A 19,413-nucleotide genomic window follows, 5' to 3' on the forward strand; every position below is an offset into this window, starting at 1 on the left:
GTCAGTGGTTTTCTCCTCCTCACATTAAATTGTTTTCACTTATTCATATGTTGTTCCCCCCCAACCATCCACCCATTTAGAATTAAATGTAAAATCCTTAGGGGTTAGCATTATTTCTTTTTTGGGGCAGGGAAGGGAGAGGAATACCATCTAGCACATAAAGTTTGTTGAATTAAATTTATCACAGTAAAAAGAATAAACATCAAGGATTTTTTCCAAGTCACAATGTTAAAGCCATATTTTAAGTTAGGCATTTCCATATTTAAATTAGGAATGATTTTTTAATGTATCCCTAAATACTTCTCTAACCAACTTAGAAGGGTTTTTCCCCAAAAGGTGAAAAAATTCAATGGTATGCAAAATAAATACATATATAAAAAATAAAGAGGCACATTTTGCAAATGTAATTTAATGTTAAGAAAAATGTATTAAACTCATTTTAAATGAATAAAAAATTAACATTAGGCAGATACAGAAAACCTTGCATAACTATTTACATAAAAGATAATTTAATATTAAGAAGTATAGGGAAAATATTGCTTTTAACAAGAGCCCCCATCTAACAAAAACATTGTAAAAATAAAGTAAATCAATAAAGCCAAGTACCATATTTACTTGAATGAGTTTTAAAGGCACAGAACAATGTGATTCTTTTAAAGATACATGAAGTCAACATACAAAATATATTGCTACCCTGAAAAAGGGGCAGAAATAAATTAATCATTCAAACAAAATGTTAAGAATACATTCTAGAGCTGGAATATATATTCCTCTTTCACCCATAGCCCTGTTAGAAGCTTTAAATTATGACACTTTTCCCTAATATTTCAAATTCGGAGTGCAATTTTCAAAAAAACCATTTAAATGTCAATAGCCACCTGTGCAATTCCATAACCACTTAAGTCCAAGGCAGTGCTAAAAAAAGAGAATCACCTGTCTATCATCTCACTTTTCCAAGTACAACTTCCTTTTCAGAGGCCAGAAATACTTTATGGCTTTCTCCATTCTTCATTCGTGTTCTGTTTTATTGGCTTGATGTTTTCATATTTACATATCTAAAACCTAAAAGAAAAACATACTTTAAATTCTCACCAAAATGGGAAGATTCCAAATCAATTACATTAGGTTTTTTAAAAACCTAAATATTCAAAAGAGCATTTTATGATTTCTTCATCACTCAAAGCTACTGATGGCCCAGACACCAGGCATCTAGCCACCCAGCTACATGTACCTAAGTCAAGGAGCAGAGTTTTAGTCTAGAAGTAGTAAAAACTGTCCTTGGCAGGAGCTCCAATCACTCCGCCCCTCTCTGCTCTGCCCTTACTTTTCTTCTTTTAGGATTTTAACTCTGAAGTTATTAACCCAGTTCATTTCTATCTTCTATCCTAGAACTACATCTCCTGTTACAGCTGACACTGCCTTACCCATCCCCAACCTGGGGGTTACTCCCACCATCTTTGTTCCTACTCCTATGCTGAATAATGAAGAAAAAAAAAAAAAGGTAACTATGCCAATTGGGTCCGGTACAAAAATATATGTTATCTCATCTTAACTGAGTGCTCAAAACTGGACAGCAATGTTTTTATTCTTTTCTGACTGACTACTGCACTCCATACAATGTCCAACCCTTTTCTTCTCTCTTCAAGGTAATAACACTGCCACCCCTAACATGCCCCTATAATTCCCTTATTCCTCAATAACAGACAGAGGATCTCACATTACATTTTATGAAGCAACAAAGGGCCTCCGTCATACTGTCCCTCTTCTTCTCTGTTATATACTTAAATCTCCTCAATCTCATTGCCGTTCTCTGCTCTACTCACTGACAAAGAGGTGGCCACTCTCCTTGCCAAGGTCAATCCTTCTACCTGTGCCCTTGAACCTACTCCCTCCTATTTCCTCCAGTACTGTATCCCTTTAAACATCCCTTCTCTCTCTATTCTTTTTTTTAGCAACTGGTTCCTTCCCTTCTAGTTACATGCCCAGACAAACTCTCTAATTTAATAAATCTTTCCGTGAAGATTGCCTTGCCATTCCTTCAAACTATAGTCTTGCATTCTGTTCCCAGTTAAACTCCTAGAAAAAGTAATTTATACTAACTCCCTACAGCTCTTTACCTATAACCGCCCCCAATAACCTGGTTTCCAACCCCATATCAATTTATCAAAACTGCACTCTCCAAGGTTATCAGAGATTATTTGCTAGAATCCAATGGCCTTTTTTCAGTCCTCATAATTTTTGACCTCTCTAAACAGCTTTCACACTGCTAACTATTCATTTACTGATATTCTTTGCTCTCTGAATTTCAAGACAGTGTTCTCTCCCATCTAACTACATCTTCTCAGACTCTTGCTGGATCATCATCTATGTCTCTCCCACTAGGAGTAAGTATACTTGAAGACTCCATCTTGGGTTTTCTTCTAAACTTTTTCAATGAACATCATCTATGGCTTTGACTCATATCTCTCTGCAAATGACTACAAAGTATGTGGATTTAAACAGTACTCTCCTGAGCATGTCACCATCACAAGTTGCCTATCAAACCATTCCAATTGGATGTTGGAACAGATATCTTAAACTCAACATCTCCCCAACAAAACTCATTCTCTTCCCCCCTAAACTCACACCACCTCCTAAATTCTCTATTTAGGTCAAGAGCACTATCATTCTTCCATTTACTCAAGTCTCCAAATTCAGAGTTATCTCCTACTTTTCACTCTCTCTCACCTCAGGGGCCATGTCTAGTAAATTCTATTTCCACAATATCTCTTTTATATCTATGCCATTTTCTCCACTCCCATAATCAGCACTCTGGCTCAAGTTCTCTTGACTTTTTGCCTACATTTCTGCAATACCTTCCTAATTGATCTCCATGCTTCCAGCCTATACCCTCCTCAATCCATCTCCATAGAGCTTCCAAAATGATTGATATACTTTTGTATACTTGAAATAGTTGAATAAAAGGTCCACTCTTCCTTATCCTGAACCAGATAGTCTGCTTTAGTAACAACTAAAAAGAAGCCAACCATTAATAACATTTTAAAAGTAGGTTGCTTTGTTTTTTGAATTTTAAAATATCATAAAATAAATAGCATTAAGCTTTTGCTTGAAATTCATAGTTCATGAATATTATTACCTCAGATATTAGCCAAGGAGGGACACAAGCATTATCGCACCCATAAACTGAGTAAATAATATCAAAGGAGTGAAAAGTGTCCACACAGGCCATAAGGCAATGTTGAAGCTGGAAAGGAAAAAAAAAAACAGTTTTATTTTTTTATGTAACATTCACACAGAGACATTTTTATTCCAGTTTAAATTAGGTTTAAAAAGCCACCTTTGTACACTGTTTGAAAATATCCAATAAATAACTACAACCTTGGTTCAGGCCTTAATTACCTTTCATTTTAGACTGTTGCTTTCAAATTGGTCTCCAGCCTAAAGTCTCTCCCCATTTCAGTCAAGTTCATTCAAAAGGCATTTTTAAGCACTTACTATATATGCCAGTAACTATGCAAAGCACCGGAAATAATTTTTTTAAAAAGACAAGAAATAAATTGAATATTTTACTTAAGATATATTTTTTCAAAATTTGTCTTTTTTAATTTAATGTATTTCTGGGTAGGTTAGGAGTAGAATATGTTAGGAAATAAAGGCAATAAAATAGTTAAGTGAATAAAAAACTAATTAGACAAAGAATTTTTAAATGTCTCAATTATGTCTATAATGTTTATGTGAGATAGCAGAGGAATAGGTCTATTACATGAAACATGAAATAATCTAATATTCTAAAATTTCTGGCTAGGCAACTAACTTCTGTATACATCTAGATTGTCATTCGTCTCCCCTGGCAGAAAGAAACAAAAGATCCTACTGCACTGCTCCTTTCTGCTCTTTTTCCCCGTGAGCCTGTGAGATCCCAGTGAAAGAAAGGAAGAAGAGATGTATCGAATAAAATGTTAACGAAGTATTTAATTCAGCCCGGAAGACTGGGGGCAGGGAGATGGTCATTTTGTCTTGATCCTAAAAGAATCAGTTTTATATTCACCATATGTTATCTCATACTCTGTCATCTCTAACTACTGAAAGGGTTTCACTGACAAAAATATTTACCTTAAGTGAGTTACTATAAATGTCTTTCTTTACTTGCAAGGCTGTATTTAGTTACAAGCCTAAAACCATAGCAACAGATCCCAATGTGGAAAAAAACTTTTCACCCTGATCTACTGCTCCAAAAACTTGCAGAGACCCATCTGACTAGAGGACAAATGATTTATGTTGAACGCAAAAATGAATTACCTTTAATACTAACTGGTTCAAATGGTCAACAGTGGGAAATAAATGTAGTTCCAATAATTTGTGTTTCCCCAAACCCTTGCTAGAAAATGATATTTCTGTAGAGACAAAGCAGATGACCTCCTCAGGTAAAAGCATCAAGTTTTTTCATTCTGGAAACATAAATAGCTTGGGTTGTTTCCCATTCTCACCCCAGCATAGTTTTATATATGTAATTTTATATGTATATGTATATGTGTAGATATATATATATATATTAGATCACTTCACCTAACAATTTTTATTTAATTGTGGTGAGGTATTACTAATTTATAAGAAGTGGGGGGAGTAGGGGGGAGCCAAGATGGTGGAGCAGAAACAGGGAAACCTCAAGCCACTCTGAGAATCCTCTCCAACTAACTTTAAAATAACACTTTAAAATAAATTCTGAAGAGAAAGAGCCAACAAGGGCGGAGAGAAGCCACTTTTCTGCAGAAAATATCTTGAAAGGTAGACAGAGAAGATCTGGTTCACTGTAGTGAGAGGGGAGCACGGCCTGCAGCATGGCCCCACCAAGGAGTCCTGGTGCAAGCCGACAGCAGCCCCCACACACACACACACACACTGACAGTTCCAGGATCTGAACCCCGACCTAAGCCGACAAAGAGAAACTGAAACTCTGCATAAGCCAACAGCAGTGCGGCCGCACACACCCATTAGAGCTCCAAGCCCCAAGCTCCAGCGTAAGGTGCTTCACAGTGTGCCCAGCTGGTGCAGCCCTGGAGGGAGGCTCTGAGCCTCTGCCCAAACTCAAACCAAGGCCTCAAGTCCTAATGCAAGACAGCCAGCAAGGTGCCTTGCTGCAAGCCCAAGGGGAGGCCCAGAGCCTTCACCCAACCCTATGGTAAAGACCTGAATCTCAGCGCAAGGCAGTCAGTTGTATTCCTGGTCTGTGTAAGCCCAGAGTGAGGCCCAGAGCCCCTGCCCAAGCTCAAGGTGAGGTTACGAGTCCCAAGGCAAGGCAGTCCACAGGGTACCAGACCCAGTCAAGCTCCAAGTCAGGCTAAAGCCTCTGCCCAAGGCTGTGGCTAGACCCAGATCCCCAACACAGGGTTGCTCACAGTACTCTGAGCTTTGCAAGCAATCAGCAGTCCCAGGGGGTGGCTCTCAGAGCTCCCAGCTCATAGGCCATCATACCACCTTGGAAGAACTAAAACTTGTAGAAACCCAGAAATGGAGGTAAAGGTAGCAGCTTGTAACCGAAAGTTTGAGAGTACCCTCTCTGAGAAGAGAACCTACTTAAGATAAAAGTAAAAGTCAAGAAAAAGGTTGGGAAAATCAGCAAACATCAAAAAAATGCCTATCCATAGAAAAAAATTTTTGAAGACAAAGAAGAGGAAGGCACAAACACAGACAAGGTCAGTGAAAGCAAAGTAGCTACATGCAAAACTTAAAAGAAAGATATGAATTGGTCTTAGGCACTGGAAGAGTCCAAAAAGAATTTCAAAAATCAATTAAGAAAGGCAAAGTATAATGTGGAAGAAAAATTAAAGCTGAGTGAAGCAGATTTAACAAAAAAGAAAAAGAGATACAAAAATCCAATAAAGAAAAGTTTCTTAAAAAGTAGAACCAAATAAAAGGAAAAGGAGGTTCAAAAGCTCACAGAAGAAAATCATTCCTTAAAAATTACATTGGTCAACTAGAAGTCAATGACTTAATGAAATATCAAGAAACAATACAAAATTGAAAATATGAAATATCTCATTAAGAAAACAAGTGACTGGCAAATAAATCCAGAAGAGACAAATTAAGATTTATTGGACTACCTGAAAACCATGATTTTTTAAAAAAGCTTAAATATTATATTATGAGAAATTTCAAAGAAAATTGCCCTATATTCATGAACAAGAGGATAAAATGGAAACTGAAAAAATCCACAGATTAACTCCTGAAATAAATCCCCAAATGACAACTCCCAGGAATATTACAACTAAATCCAAGAGCCCCCAAGCCAACGAGAAAATACCACAAATAATAAGAAAGAAACAGTTCAAATACCACAGAGTTACAGTCAGGATTACACAGGGCTTAGCAGTCTCCATGTTAAAACATTAAAAGGCTTGGGATATTCCATTAGGCAAAAGAACTAGGTTTACAACCCAGAATTACCTACTCAGCAAAACTGAGTATATTCTTCTTTCAAGGGCAAAAATGGTAATTTAACAAAATAGAAGATTTCCAAGCATCCTTGATGAAAAGACCAGATCTAAATAGAAAACTTGATGTGCAAATATAAAACTCAAGAGAAGCCTAAAAAGGTAAATGAGAGAAAATTTAAGTAAAGTCAAACTGTTTGTGGAAATAGGATATTTATAACTCTAAAAATTTTAATCAGTATTATTGAGCAGTTGGACAGTTAGAAGGAGTATACATAGATAGAGGGTGTGGAAGTAAAATGATTAGGATAACATAAATATGCAAAAAAAATCAAAAAGTGAAAAGAGGATTATACTAAGAGAAAAGGAAAGGGAGAAGTGTAATGGGGTAAATCATCTCACCTAAAGAAGTGTGGAAAACTATTACAGTGGAAGGGAGGATGAGGAGGGTGGTAAAAGGTAATATTTAAAACATACTCTCATCATAACTGGCTCAGAGAGAAAATAAAAATCATACCTATTCAAATATAGAATTCTACCTTACCCTATAGAAAGTAGGAGGGGAATAAGACATGGGAGGTGGGTAATATAAGGGAGGGAGAAGTAGGGGATACTTTTGAGGAGGGACAGAGTGACAAGAGAAAGAACAGGATCAAAAGGAGACAATAAGACGGAGGGGAATATACAGCAGGTAATCATAACTGTGAATGGGAATGGGATAAACTCACCCATCAAGTGGAATTGGATGGCAGAGTAGATTAAAAGCCAGAATCCTATAATATGTTATTTACAAGAAACACATTTGAGGCAGGGAGATACCCACAGAGTAAAGGGAAAGGGCTGGAGCAGAATTTATTGTACATCGTTTGAAGTAAAAAAAACCAAGAGTAATAATTATGATCTCAAACAAAGCTGTGAAGATAGAATTAACTCTCCCCTTGTCTATTTTTAGCTAATCAAATCAAGAACTTAAAGTACCCCTACTCATAATTTATGCGGTTTTATTTTGTATCCTGCAACTTTCCCAAGTTATTATTTCAATTAGTTTTTAAGTTGATTCTTTAGGATTCTCTAAGTATATCATCATATCATCTGCAAAGAGTGATAGTTTAGTTTCCTCATTGACTACTTTAACTCCTTCAATTTCTCTCTTTTCTTAGTTGTGAACTAATCCAAACATCCTGAAGGGCAATTTGGAACTATGTCTAATGGGTTATAAAACTGTGCATACCCTTGGATACTGTAATACCACTACTGGGACTGTATACCAAAGAGATTGTAAAAAAGGGGAAAGGACCTACTTGTACAAAAATATTTATAGCAGCTCTTTTTGTGGTGTCAAAAAATTGGAAATCGAGGGGATGTCCACCAATTGGAGAATGGATGAACAAACTGCAGTATATGTTGATAATGGAATGCTAATGTGATTTATTTATTTAAGAAAAAGCTGGAAAGGTCTACATTAACTGGTGCAAAGTGAAATAAGCAGAACCAAGAGAAGAAAAGAAGGGAGACAATTTGGATCTTATCATTTCAGAAAATATATGTTGAAAACTGTTATCACATGTAATTGGGAAAATAAAATATCTGAACAAAACAAAAAGAAACCAAAAAAGAAAAAATAATAAAGTGGTATAAAAAGTCCAATGGGCTAGGAATAAATTAAAAAAAAAAAAAAAAGGCAACTTGTTGACTCAGTGAAGAGAGAGCCAGGCCAGGAGATGAGAGGTCCTAGGTTAAAATCTGGCTTAGGAATAGCTGTGTCAACCTGGGCAAGTGACTTAACCTCATTGTGTCTAGCCCTAGCCACATTCCTAGCTTGGAATCAATACTAAGACCTCAGGTAAGGTTTGGGGGCAAAGGCGGTGGGGAGAGAAAGGAAAAAAATGGTCACTTAAGTGCTGTGTTGGTCCCCAGGTAAAATAAAACAACAAAACAACAGAAAGACCTCCACCACCACTCTATATGGATTCTTTACTGAAAATTTATAGGATGAGAATTGCACAGAATGAGAAGATGATTTGGCTCACTTTTTCTTTCTTTTTTTACACATATAATTTTTTTCAAATTACTGGCAATACAAATTTTAAACATTTGTTTTCTAAAATTTTGAACTCCCAGTTCTCTCCCTCCCTCTTCAGTATGGTAAGCAATTTGATCTAGGTGGTACATGTGTGATCATGCAAAACACATTCCATACTGATCATGCCGTTGCTCACATTTTCCAAAGGTTGGGGGAAAGGCATGATGGAAAATGATTATGGCATTAAAGAAACTTTTAAAAAAATAACATTGCCACAATGAGCAAAAGTGCAGTTCTTATGGGAACAGAGGAAGTGTTATAATATTTGAAATGGAAATTTGTAGGTTTCCATGAAAGGTAGTTTCCATACTGATCAATGTAACTCCACTTCCTCCACTACTCTCTCAGTACTGAAGACTATCCCAAAAATTCTTGCCTATGTGAGAGCTTTACTAAGCCTAAACTATACATGATAGCATGCATCATTTTTTATAAAACTCTTTAATTCAATGAACTGAACTCCAATGTCAATGAAATTTAATGAAAACTATGTCTATAGGGAGGAGCTCGGCCTTGGTAGTTAGGAGACTTGAGTTCTGATCCCAGATCTTGCCATTCTGACTTCCATAATGCTCTGTGTACCGTGACAAGTTCCTTCTCTAGTCCTCAGTCTTCTCACATGAAAACAAGGCAGTGGGACTTGATGTCTAAGGATCCTGGAGCTAGAATGAATGTATGTCCCTAAAGACAGGAACTCTTCTGTTCCTTCCTATCCTCCCCTTCTACCCCAATGTAACAAGAGTAGTAGATATTAATAAAAATGACTAGCAACTTTAATACCAATTATTAACCAAGATTTGCTATAATGTATATATTTGATCTACAAAGACAGTTCAATGTCATTTTTAAAAAATATCACTTTACTTTGTGACTTTCACAATACAAGACTTGTGATAAAAAGGGCAGAGGAAACACTATTTTCCCTGAAATAGCATAAAAAAAATTAATTCCCAGGGACAATCTTCCCTATACAACAAACTAAAAGAGAACATAGACATCTTTCTCTACCTCAAAGATTTGTGAGGAAAAAACTTTTTAAGTTTTAAATGAATATGAATAACTATGATTATTAGTAAGTAGTGGCAAACTAAGCTAAAAACACTACAGGAATATTTCAATTTAGAACTTTTTTATTTAAGAGCAAAAATCAATAAAGGGAAAATCTGGCCAGGCCAAGTAGGCATAAAGCTCCAGGATTAGATTCAGAAAGACTGGAGTTCATATCTGATCTCAGAGATTTACTAGCACTGTGACTACAGGCAAGTTACTTAATCCTGTTTGCTTCAGTTTCCTCATCTGTAAAATGAGCTAGAGAAGGAAATGTAAAATCACTCCATTATCTTTGGCAAGAACTGAGATCACAAAGAGTCGGATATAACTGAAACAAGTGAACAACAAACCTAACTTATAAAATTATTTTTCAGATATTCATCAAATATTTTAAAGGCAGAATGGTTAATATAAATGGAAACTGTTCATTGAATATGACTTTATAGGCCTAGTAATGCTATTTTGAAGATAAATTTAGTCTCCTAAAAAGGAGGAGAAAAAAACACTTCACTACCTATTATCAGGGAGGCAACTAGGTAGCGCAGTTGAAAGTGCTGGGCCTCGAGTCAGGAAGACTCATCTTCCTGAGTTTAAATCAAGCTTTAAGACACTGTGTTACCCTGGGCAAGTCGCTTAAATCTGTTTGCCTCAGTTCCTCATCTGAAATTAAGCTGGAAAAAGAAATGGCAAACCACTCAAGTATCTTTGCCAAGAAAACTCCAAATGGGGTCACAAAGAGTGGGTCAGGACTGAAGACTGAAACAACTGAATAACAACAACATTCATAACCTATATCAGACTAGATAATCTCTAAAGGCTTTTCCTACTGTAAATCCTATAATCCCATAATCTTCACTTCATTCTTTATTTCTCCTTCTTAGGCTTTTTGCCTCTGACTTCAAAAGATAAGAGAATAGTGAAGTTAGTTATGTATCTGTGCTTCTAAATTTTATGCCCTGAAAACAGTAAAGTTAGGCAAATAAACCTGTGTTCCCCCTCAAGTGAGTTAAAGAGTTGGTAACTTGAAGCCAGAGCTACATGAAAAAGTTACTTGAAAAAGCATGTGCCAATGAACTCAGGTAGCTATCACAGAACTTAACAATTAAGAGGAAAATTCAGAATCATCAGTCTTCCAGCCCACAACATTAATTCACCTAAACAATACGTCCTACTAATGTTCATCCAGCCACTTCTTGTGGCAGGCAGACAGACTACCAGGTATGAAGTCAATTAGCTACTTATTAAACTGAATATCTTTTCAAAATTATGGATCTCCTCCGGCATCTAGCCTAGGCTCTCTTGAGTGTCAAATGGTTTATAATATTTGCTGTAAGAAATCCATTAATGAATGGGAAAAGACTGAAAAATGGTCAAAAGGAAAATATTCTGTACCTTTAGCCATACTTTGGGCAAAAGAATCAGAGCTTTGTTCTCAGGGTACAAAATTGAGCCTGCTTTACCCCAGGGTTGCTCCCTTCCCCAAAGCCAGGTCCCAAATGAATTCCTTTGCTGCTATATAGCCTCCTCAGGATGGTGCTCTCTAAGCAGGCAGCCTGCCAACCTTATTTCTCCAATACTCACCAGGCCTTTGGTATTTTCTAAGTAGATATCCTGGAGTATACTTTGTCCTCCACACATATTAGTCCTAAGCCAGGTGAATTTTCTCCTTGCCTACTCTAAGATGAGCTTTGGCCCAGGTGTCTGGGCCACCTCCTCCCTGCTGGTGTCTGCTTTATTGATGTCCAGCCCTGTCTGATTCTTTGTGACCCTATGCACCACCACACAACATGGGCTCTTCTATCCTCCACTCTCTCCCAAAGTCTGTCCAAGCTCATGTTCACTGCTTCCATGGCACAAGCTATCCATCACATCCTCTGCCCTCCCCTTTTCCTTTAATCTTTTCCAAAATCAGGGTATTTTCCAATGAGTCCTGTCTTCTCATCATGTGACCAATGTAGTTCAGCTTCAAGATTTGTCTTTCTAATGAATAGTCTGAATTAATTCGTTTAAGTAGTGATTGAATTGATCTTCTTGCTGTCCAAAGGACTCTAAAAGGCTTCTCCAGCACAATTTGAAAGCATTGATTCCATGGCACTCAGCTTTCCTTACAGTCCAACTCTTGCCCACCATACGTATCTACTTTGATTATCTAGACCTACGTCAGAAAGGTGATGTCTCTGCTTTTTAGTATGCTGTCCAGATCTGCCATAGCTTTCATTGCACCTGACCACTCACACCATCTCACTGCCAGAACAGGCTAATCCCTTATCGGTACAGAAATTTCATGATATCATAGAGTAGATTTCCTTGCTCATCCTGGCAACTATGTCACAGCTGCAAACTGTTCTGTCAGATTTGAAACTTTAACAATTCAAAACTCTGCCAAAATCAATACAATATAAGACATTGGCATTTCAGAGAGAGAAGATGGATAGGCAGAAAGATCTACTTCAAAATGTTATGTTGTGTTTTGAAGTTTTTCCAGGAATGAGATATTACTGAAGAGAGGTAAACTAAGTCATTGACCAGAAAACCTGTTTTTTCCCTGGGGAAAGTAGAAATCAGAAATGAGCTTTCCTGTGAAGGCCAGTCAGCTCAGAACCGAAACAACACAGTCAGGATCCATGAGGAAGTAACTCCCTTTACTGCCTCACAGTCCAGGATAAGATATACGATGTCGAGTCCCGGACCCCACGCTGGTGTAACCAAAAGAGCTTCCAGACGATAAAGTGTGCTCGCTTCATCAAGGTTACGTCTCGGTGATGAGCATTGTTTGCTTTGTATCTTGCACCCTATAAGAACTGCATTGTAATTTTAGTTCGGGGCAGCTTCACTAGGAACTGCCCTGGTCAGTAGGTACAATTATAATTAAATATTGGTTCCATTAATCTGAACTTCTGGGTGACTGGACTCGCTTTATGAAATGCACTACATTATTAATCACATGTTTTACATCAAAATTTACTTACCAAATTCCTGATAAAATGAAAGAAGCAGTTGTAAGAGGTATCAGTACTGGATATTTGATATCATAGTCTCCAATTCCACAATACCATTCCAGATACAATATGCAGTAAAATGCAATAGCTAAACTTGTGATCAAAAGGCTGATACCGACCAGAAGCCACCTGAAGGAAAAAAAGAAGTGAACAAATTAAAATAAACTTCAAAAATTTAGTCCATAACATAAAATCAAAACAATCTTCTACAAATTATCAATGAAAGAAAAACAAGAAATACTAAGGCTGCTGTGGAAAATAAAGCAGTCTGAAGACAAGCCCTGTTCCTGAGAACTTTGTAATTTTGTTGGGGAGCCAAAGAATAAAAACAAAAGAAGGAATTAAATAACAACACAAGGTAACAACCTTTGGTTACATGTACCAGTCAGAAAGAGAGGACAGTATTGCAGTTAACTATGAAAAGGAAACTAAGCAGGACAACCCTACACAACCAGATGAGCAAGGGGACAGAAGTGTTATGAAAATGTTGGGAAGAAAAGGTGTCTGGGAGGAGGGAACAGTGGCAATTCTAAAATATTGTAGAAACCAAAAAAAGATGAGAACACTGGGCCTGGTCTGAATGAAGTAAGAAGAACTAAGGAAGCATTATACACACAGACCTAGCAGATGAAAAAAACAAAAACAAAAACAAAAAACTATTTTGTTGTTGAGTAATGAATTTTAATGACTATACTTAGCCCCATAAAAGAGCTGAGAAAATGTTCAAGTTAGGACTATGTTCCTGGGATGTTAAATACAGTTGGATACAATGCATTGGTTAGTTTTGACAAATTGCTTTTAATTCTTTTTAAAAAAAAATATATGTTAAAAGGAAGGAAACTGAAGTTCAGGGAAATGAAGCTACTTTCCTAAGGTAATGCCACCGTATCCTCTGACTCCACTACCTGCCATGCCCTTCTGCCTCCCCATGGCACCCCTTTCCCCAAAATCATGGCCTAACCACACTTCTCAGGCCCTGGTCAGCCACGAAAAGCTCTGAAGCTTTTCTAAACAGCACCTTCTCACATTTAGGGAAAGGAGGAATCTTTTCCCTAAGTCCTAGAGATCTCAGTACTTACAGATAAGCTCCTCCTCTGAAAACTGGAAATCACTCAATGTTTTATTATTCTTTCTTCTCTATTCATGTGTCGTATTTGACCAAGGAAACTGTAAGATCCTCATAGGCAGGAACTGTGTTTGATATTTATTTTATATCTCCTATAGCTGCCAGTAAGTAGTTGCTGAACTGAATTTGACTTTTTAAAAGAAAAAACCCAAACCTAGACTCTTTTAGGAATTTTTTCATTCTGCTAAACAAAAATATCTTATTTTTAAAAAAATAAATCATAGGAAAAAGTACATATAGAGATTTGTGGAAGCAACATGTATAATGGTTAGAAAGCTGATCTTGGAATAAGCAAGATTTAAGTTTTAGTTCTACCTCTTACACACACAGGCCATGTGACCCTTAACCTCTCAGTGTTCTGGGCAACTCTTTAAAGAGCATAACTTCAGATGGGGCTGACCTGCATTTGGAAAGGGAGTTTCTTCCCTCAAGGAATTCCCTCTTCCTATGAAATTATAGGCTTTGTCCCTTTTTCTAGAGAATTATGTTATATAGTATGTAATATATAACACCTTATTTTTAAAAGATGTTGTTACACAAAAATGAGAAGCAATGTGAATTTAAGGACGCACACCTTTTCTCTTACATTAATAATTAGAGAAGATTCTCTTGGAGACATACCATGCAAATTATGCACTAAAAATGTATGGTAAAGAAAGGATTAAAATGGTAGTTGTCTCCAAAGTACACCACATAGTATAGTTGAAAAGTAGTAGTTTTGAAATGCTGGATTTATTTAAAATAAAGAGAGTTAAGATTATACAGAAATCCCAGTGGGATTTGGAAAAGGAATTTATGTTGTTTCACTTGTTGACAAAAGCAAATCATTAAAAATAAAGCAACATGTTCACTGAAATGTTTACTTACAAAACTAAATTTCCTTACCCACTTGTTTGTATGTTTTCTTTCACAGTTTTAAAAAATTCAACATAATATGTCACAACAATAGATGCCAAAATCCAAAAAGCAGAATGGATATTAAGTCTTGGAATGGGTTTTTCTTTTTTCTCAACAACTGTAGATTCTTCTGCAAAGAAGAAAAGGTTTTGTCCCATTACACTATAAAATGAGGCAACAGAGACCTATTTTTTAAAAAAAATACAACAATATTACTTCGGGTTAAAAACCTAGATTGTCTCTACAATACATGAAAGTAAATATTATAAAGAGTATCACTGATCTCATCCACCCCTTTCCCCCAACCCCCACCCCAAGACTTTTAAAATGAGAAAAGGAATATTATCCTCAGAATACTGGATTCATTTCATCCAAATAAATATTTTTGAGGCTAGTATCAGTTACACTTGGAGACCCTCATAAAAAAAGAAGACATCTTACAGGGATTATTTTGTCATATGAAAAATGATGCTGGTTCAATTTATCAGCTGCCAGAAACCTGAATCTTTATTAGAAAGTTAAGAAAAACAGGGGGAAATGTTGGCAAAATTAGAACATAAACTACAATAACCCCAAAACTTTTGTAACTTCCTTTTACTAATTTCTTGAAATTCTTTTTTTTTTAGTAAAGTAATTTCTAAGTCAATGGAAAAAATACTGGACTAAGGAGACTCTGGTTCTAGTCTTGGCTCACACAATTCTGGGCAAGTCACAAATTCTCTAGGACCTATTTACAAGATGATGAAATCAAATAGATCTTCTCTAAGTTCTCATTGCCTAAGGTCTAGCATTCTATGATTCTGAACACTTAATTTTTAAAATCAATCAGATCCTTGAGAGTCTCATGAAAATACGGGGAATTCTTTTATCTGACAGCTTTCAATGAAACAGATTCATATACATTCTTAAAATAAAAATCTCTAAGCATAACTATAATAACTATTACACTGAAAAAATAAGAACTTATCTATTCTCCTTTCCAAAATAAAAATTCTCAGTTTTCTCATATATGTGCTCATTTTTAAAATGTGAAATGTCATTTGATCTATGTTTAGGATGATAAATCAGGGCCTTAAAGGGCAAAGTGTGTATCAAATACTGATTTCTAATCCCATCTCTGTCACTAACTCACTAACTTCCTTATGGTCTTAAGCAAGTAATTTCACCTTTCTGGGGTTCAGTGTCATTTGACAAATATAAAGTAGGTGAGGACATAAAGAATTTTAAAGTCCCTCTTAATTCTAACATTCTATGATTCTTTGGTGATGGAAATATATTAAAAAATGGATTCTCTCCACATTCTATTAAATGCAATTCTAAAAATAAAGCAATATAGCTCCTCAGTGAGTCAGGAAATATTCATAAGACTTAATGAATAAATGAACAAAGTAAGAAATATTTAGTAATAATAAAATTTATGTAGCACTTTACATACATTATTTCATTTGATCCCCATAGCAACTCCAGGAGGTAGATGCTATCATCAAAGAAACTAAGGAAGACAGAGGATAAGTGACTTATCCAAGATCACATAGCTAGTAAATGGTATCTGAGGCCAAATTTGACCATGGGTCTTCCTGAATCTCAAGTTCAAGTGCTATGTACACTACATGGCCGGGTTGCTAAGAGCTAATTTATGTGAGAAAAAATTGTTAAATTTTCAGTGTAAGTATTTATAGAAATCAACAAATCAACAAATGCCATTAATCAGAGTTTGGTCTATTTGTTTTGTTGATTGTCTAGACCAGTGATTCCCAAAGTGGGTGCCACCACCCCCTGGTAGGTGCTACAGCTATGGGGAAAGGGGAAGATGACCACAGATGCATTTGGGAATGGTGAGTAACTGTAAGAAGGCGGTGATAGTATGTGACAGGAGGTGCTAAGTAATATTTTTTCTGAAAAGGGGTGGTAGGCCAAAAAAGTTTGGGAACCACTGGTCTAGACATATGAAAATGATGGAGAAAATGTTAATAATGCAGACTAAATTTAAAAGTGTGCCCTATGACATTTTCAGAGAGCCAGTTGTTAAACATTTACTGACATATCCCTGTTTAGTCTATAAAAATGAGCCATTTCAGGAACTATTCCTGAAATCCCTAGCACTCAGAATTTTATGGAACTAGAAGTTTGAGTTAGCATATATTTCCTACAAACAATGGTTTTTGCAATTAAACTTAGTCAACATTTGCCTGAAGAGACTCAAAAAACTGAGCCAGAGGGGCCTTTAGATATAATTTAGGACAACCCACTTATGTACATATGAGGAAACTAATATTCAAAGCAGTAATTTGTCCTAAACCACAGGGTGTAAGTTAATAGCAGCACCAAGACTACAAACCTGACCTAGTTACTAACTCAGCCTACTGCTCTCTAACCATTCTGCCTTTTGTCTACTAGCTTTCTTCACAAGGACAAAATTAAACTTCCAAATGAATTATTTTCAGAAAGCCTGCTGGGCATGATTCACAACTGAGTTCTGACATCCTTCTGAAAAATACAAAACCTACTATTCCAAATAACAACTCATTTAGATAGTTTGCAAATTACTTTTCTCAGAACAGTCCTGTGAAGTAATGTTGGTTCCAAGATCCCCATCACATAAGGAAACAGGGACAGGAGCTTAAGCATCTGGGAGGGCCAAAAACTCAAACTCTCAGTCCAGTGTATTTTCATGGAATCACAGAATTCTATTATTTGAAGGGGCCTTGTGGCTCTAAGGGCATAGTCCCTTCACTGAATGACCAGGAAAGGAAGGCCTATGTAAGGAGCTTGCCCAAGATCATTTGCTAGTCACTTTCTTCAAGACCCAGCTAAAAATCTCATCTACTGGACCACTTTAATTCTGGTGCCTTCCCTCTGCTCATTATCTCCAGTTTATCCTGTATACAATCTCCTCCTACAGTTATCTTCATATTGTCTTCCCCCAACAGAGTAGGAGCTCCCAGAGTGCTTTGCCTCGCTTTGTATCCCCAGAGCTTAGCACAGTGCCTGGCACATAGCAGGTACATGCTTACTGACCACAGGCCTTTTGAGAACTGTTTAAGTGATCCAGATCGCTCTTCCAGGGTGTCTCCAAGGAAATCAGTGCAGGATCAGGAAATTAAAAGGCCAAAAGCTTTTATTTAAACATATTCATTTTAAACAGAATTCTGACCCAGCTAGGACTATAATCATTTATATTTTTGTCACTTTAGGTTTGGCAAAGGTCTTTCCTAACCACATTTCATTTCATCTAGTAGTATAGATAGAAGCAAAAGAGACCAAGAGGTCACCAGCTAGGATCTGAACTCAGATCGACGCGCCCATGGCTAGTCCACTACCCCAGAGCTGCTTCCAAATTAAAAGACCTAGAAATGTCACTTGTGGGCGCATGACTTTTACTATCATCAGAATACAAAATGAGGAGAGCCTGGGTGAGGCGCCGAAGCGTCTCATTTTCCCAGCCTCCTCTGGGTCACGGCAACCGGCCCTTCTTTGGGTGTCAGTTACCCCACCTGTCGACCTGGACGTCTCTCCGTCCACTTCCAACACTCTAGGGGTCTGTCCTGTAGGGGGGATGCCGCCCTCTCCTCTAAGGAGTGGCTTCTTAAGGTTGCCCCGGACCCCAAAGACCTCGCACCCGTGGGGAAGAAGAGGAGGATTTGAAGCGCGCTCCTGGACGGATGGGCGGGGGCAAAGCAGGCGGCGCGTGCCCAGAAGAGGAGGAGGCGCGCGTTCCTCTGGGATAAACGGGAGCAGAGAGGAGAAGGTGCGCGCTCCCGCTGGGATGGGCGGGGGCAGAGAGGAGGAGAAGGCGCGCGCTCGAGAGGTGCTGGAGCCGAACTGAATTAGCCCCTGAAGGGGCGGGGCCTGTACATTCCTCCCCGGCCTCCAGCCCCAGTGGTCTGGCACCATGGAGGATGAGTGGACGGCTAGCAGACACCTTACCGGCCTCTGCCCCTAGGCCTCGAAGCGTCGAGGCCTCCAGCAAGGACTCGGCCTCCAGCTGGAAGCGCCGCCTCAGCTGCTGAAGTTCGCTTGTATCTAAAGCCGCTGCCATCTTGTCCCAACTCCGGAAATGACGTTATCGAGAGAGAACGCCTCGCTCTCAGCGGGTTCCGCCCACTTTCTCTGCGACTTGTGGTTTCTGGAGTTGTGAGGAAGCGCGAGAAAGAGCAGAAAAATCCTTGGACCCAAATAAATTATCCTCCCCCCAAAGAAATCAAATCAAATCAAAGAAATACCCTAGCTGTATTGTTTCCGAAACTCTTTAGAAGTTTAGGAGGACCTGAGTTCAAATTCTTCTAATATAAACTGGCTTCTCAAGGTATAAATTGCTTACAATTTCTTCTAATATAAACTGGCTTCTCAAAGTATAAATTGCTTACAATTACAGTTTTAAGTTGCATTTACTAGTTTTTTTTTTCCATCTTAGAATCATGTGTATTGGTTTCATGGCAGAAGAACTGTAAAGGAAGGCTTTGAGGGGTTAAATGACTTGCCCAGGGTCACATAGCTAGGAAGTGTCTGGGGCTAGTTTTGAATGGAGGCTAATCCACCGAATCACCTAGCTGCCCCCTATACTGATGATGTTTAAGAGTTTATTTGATTCCCTGTACTCCCCAGTGTACATAGTAATTTGATATTACTATTTAGATGTAATTAATTGATTTAAGTAACCATCGTATCATTAGAATTAGTTGTTTATTATTCAAGTTATTTATTAGTTGAATTATTATTCAAAATTCCTACTCAAAATAAAACAAAATAGCATCCCTATGTTGACGTCAATGTATAGGGCTGACTGGCAAATCAGAGCAGCCTGGAAGGCTCTACCACAGGATGGGC

The 19,413-nt window shown here is 37.5% G+C and overlaps 1 protein-coding gene across 1 annotated transcript; it reads right to left on the reverse strand.

Annotated features, from left to right (window-relative positions):
• Window positions 1-470: 470 nt before the first annotated feature.
• TMEM128 (transmembrane protein 128) lies at window positions 471-18,625 on the reverse strand. The gene is made up of 5 exons (XM_044680936.1): window positions 18,514-18,625; window positions 14,575-14,716; window positions 12,534-12,692; window positions 3,137-3,244; window positions 471-1,062 (listed from the first exon to the last, which is right to left on the reverse strand). Exons 1-4 carry the CDS (start codon window positions 18,623-18,625, stop codon window positions 3,145-3,147), a joined length of 513 nt encoding a protein of 170 aa, XP_044536871.1. The 3' UTR covers window positions 471-1,062; window positions 3,137-3,144.
• Between the last annotated feature and the right edge of the window lie 788 nt (window positions 18,626-19,413).

The sequence above is a fragment of the Gracilinanus agilis genome, chromosome 6 (genome assembly GCF_016433145.1).
Source record: "Gracilinanus agilis isolate LMUSP501 chromosome 6, AgileGrace, whole genome shotgun sequence".
NCBI classification, from domain to species: domain Eukaryota; kingdom Metazoa; phylum Chordata; class Mammalia; order Didelphimorphia; family Didelphidae; genus Gracilinanus; species Gracilinanus agilis.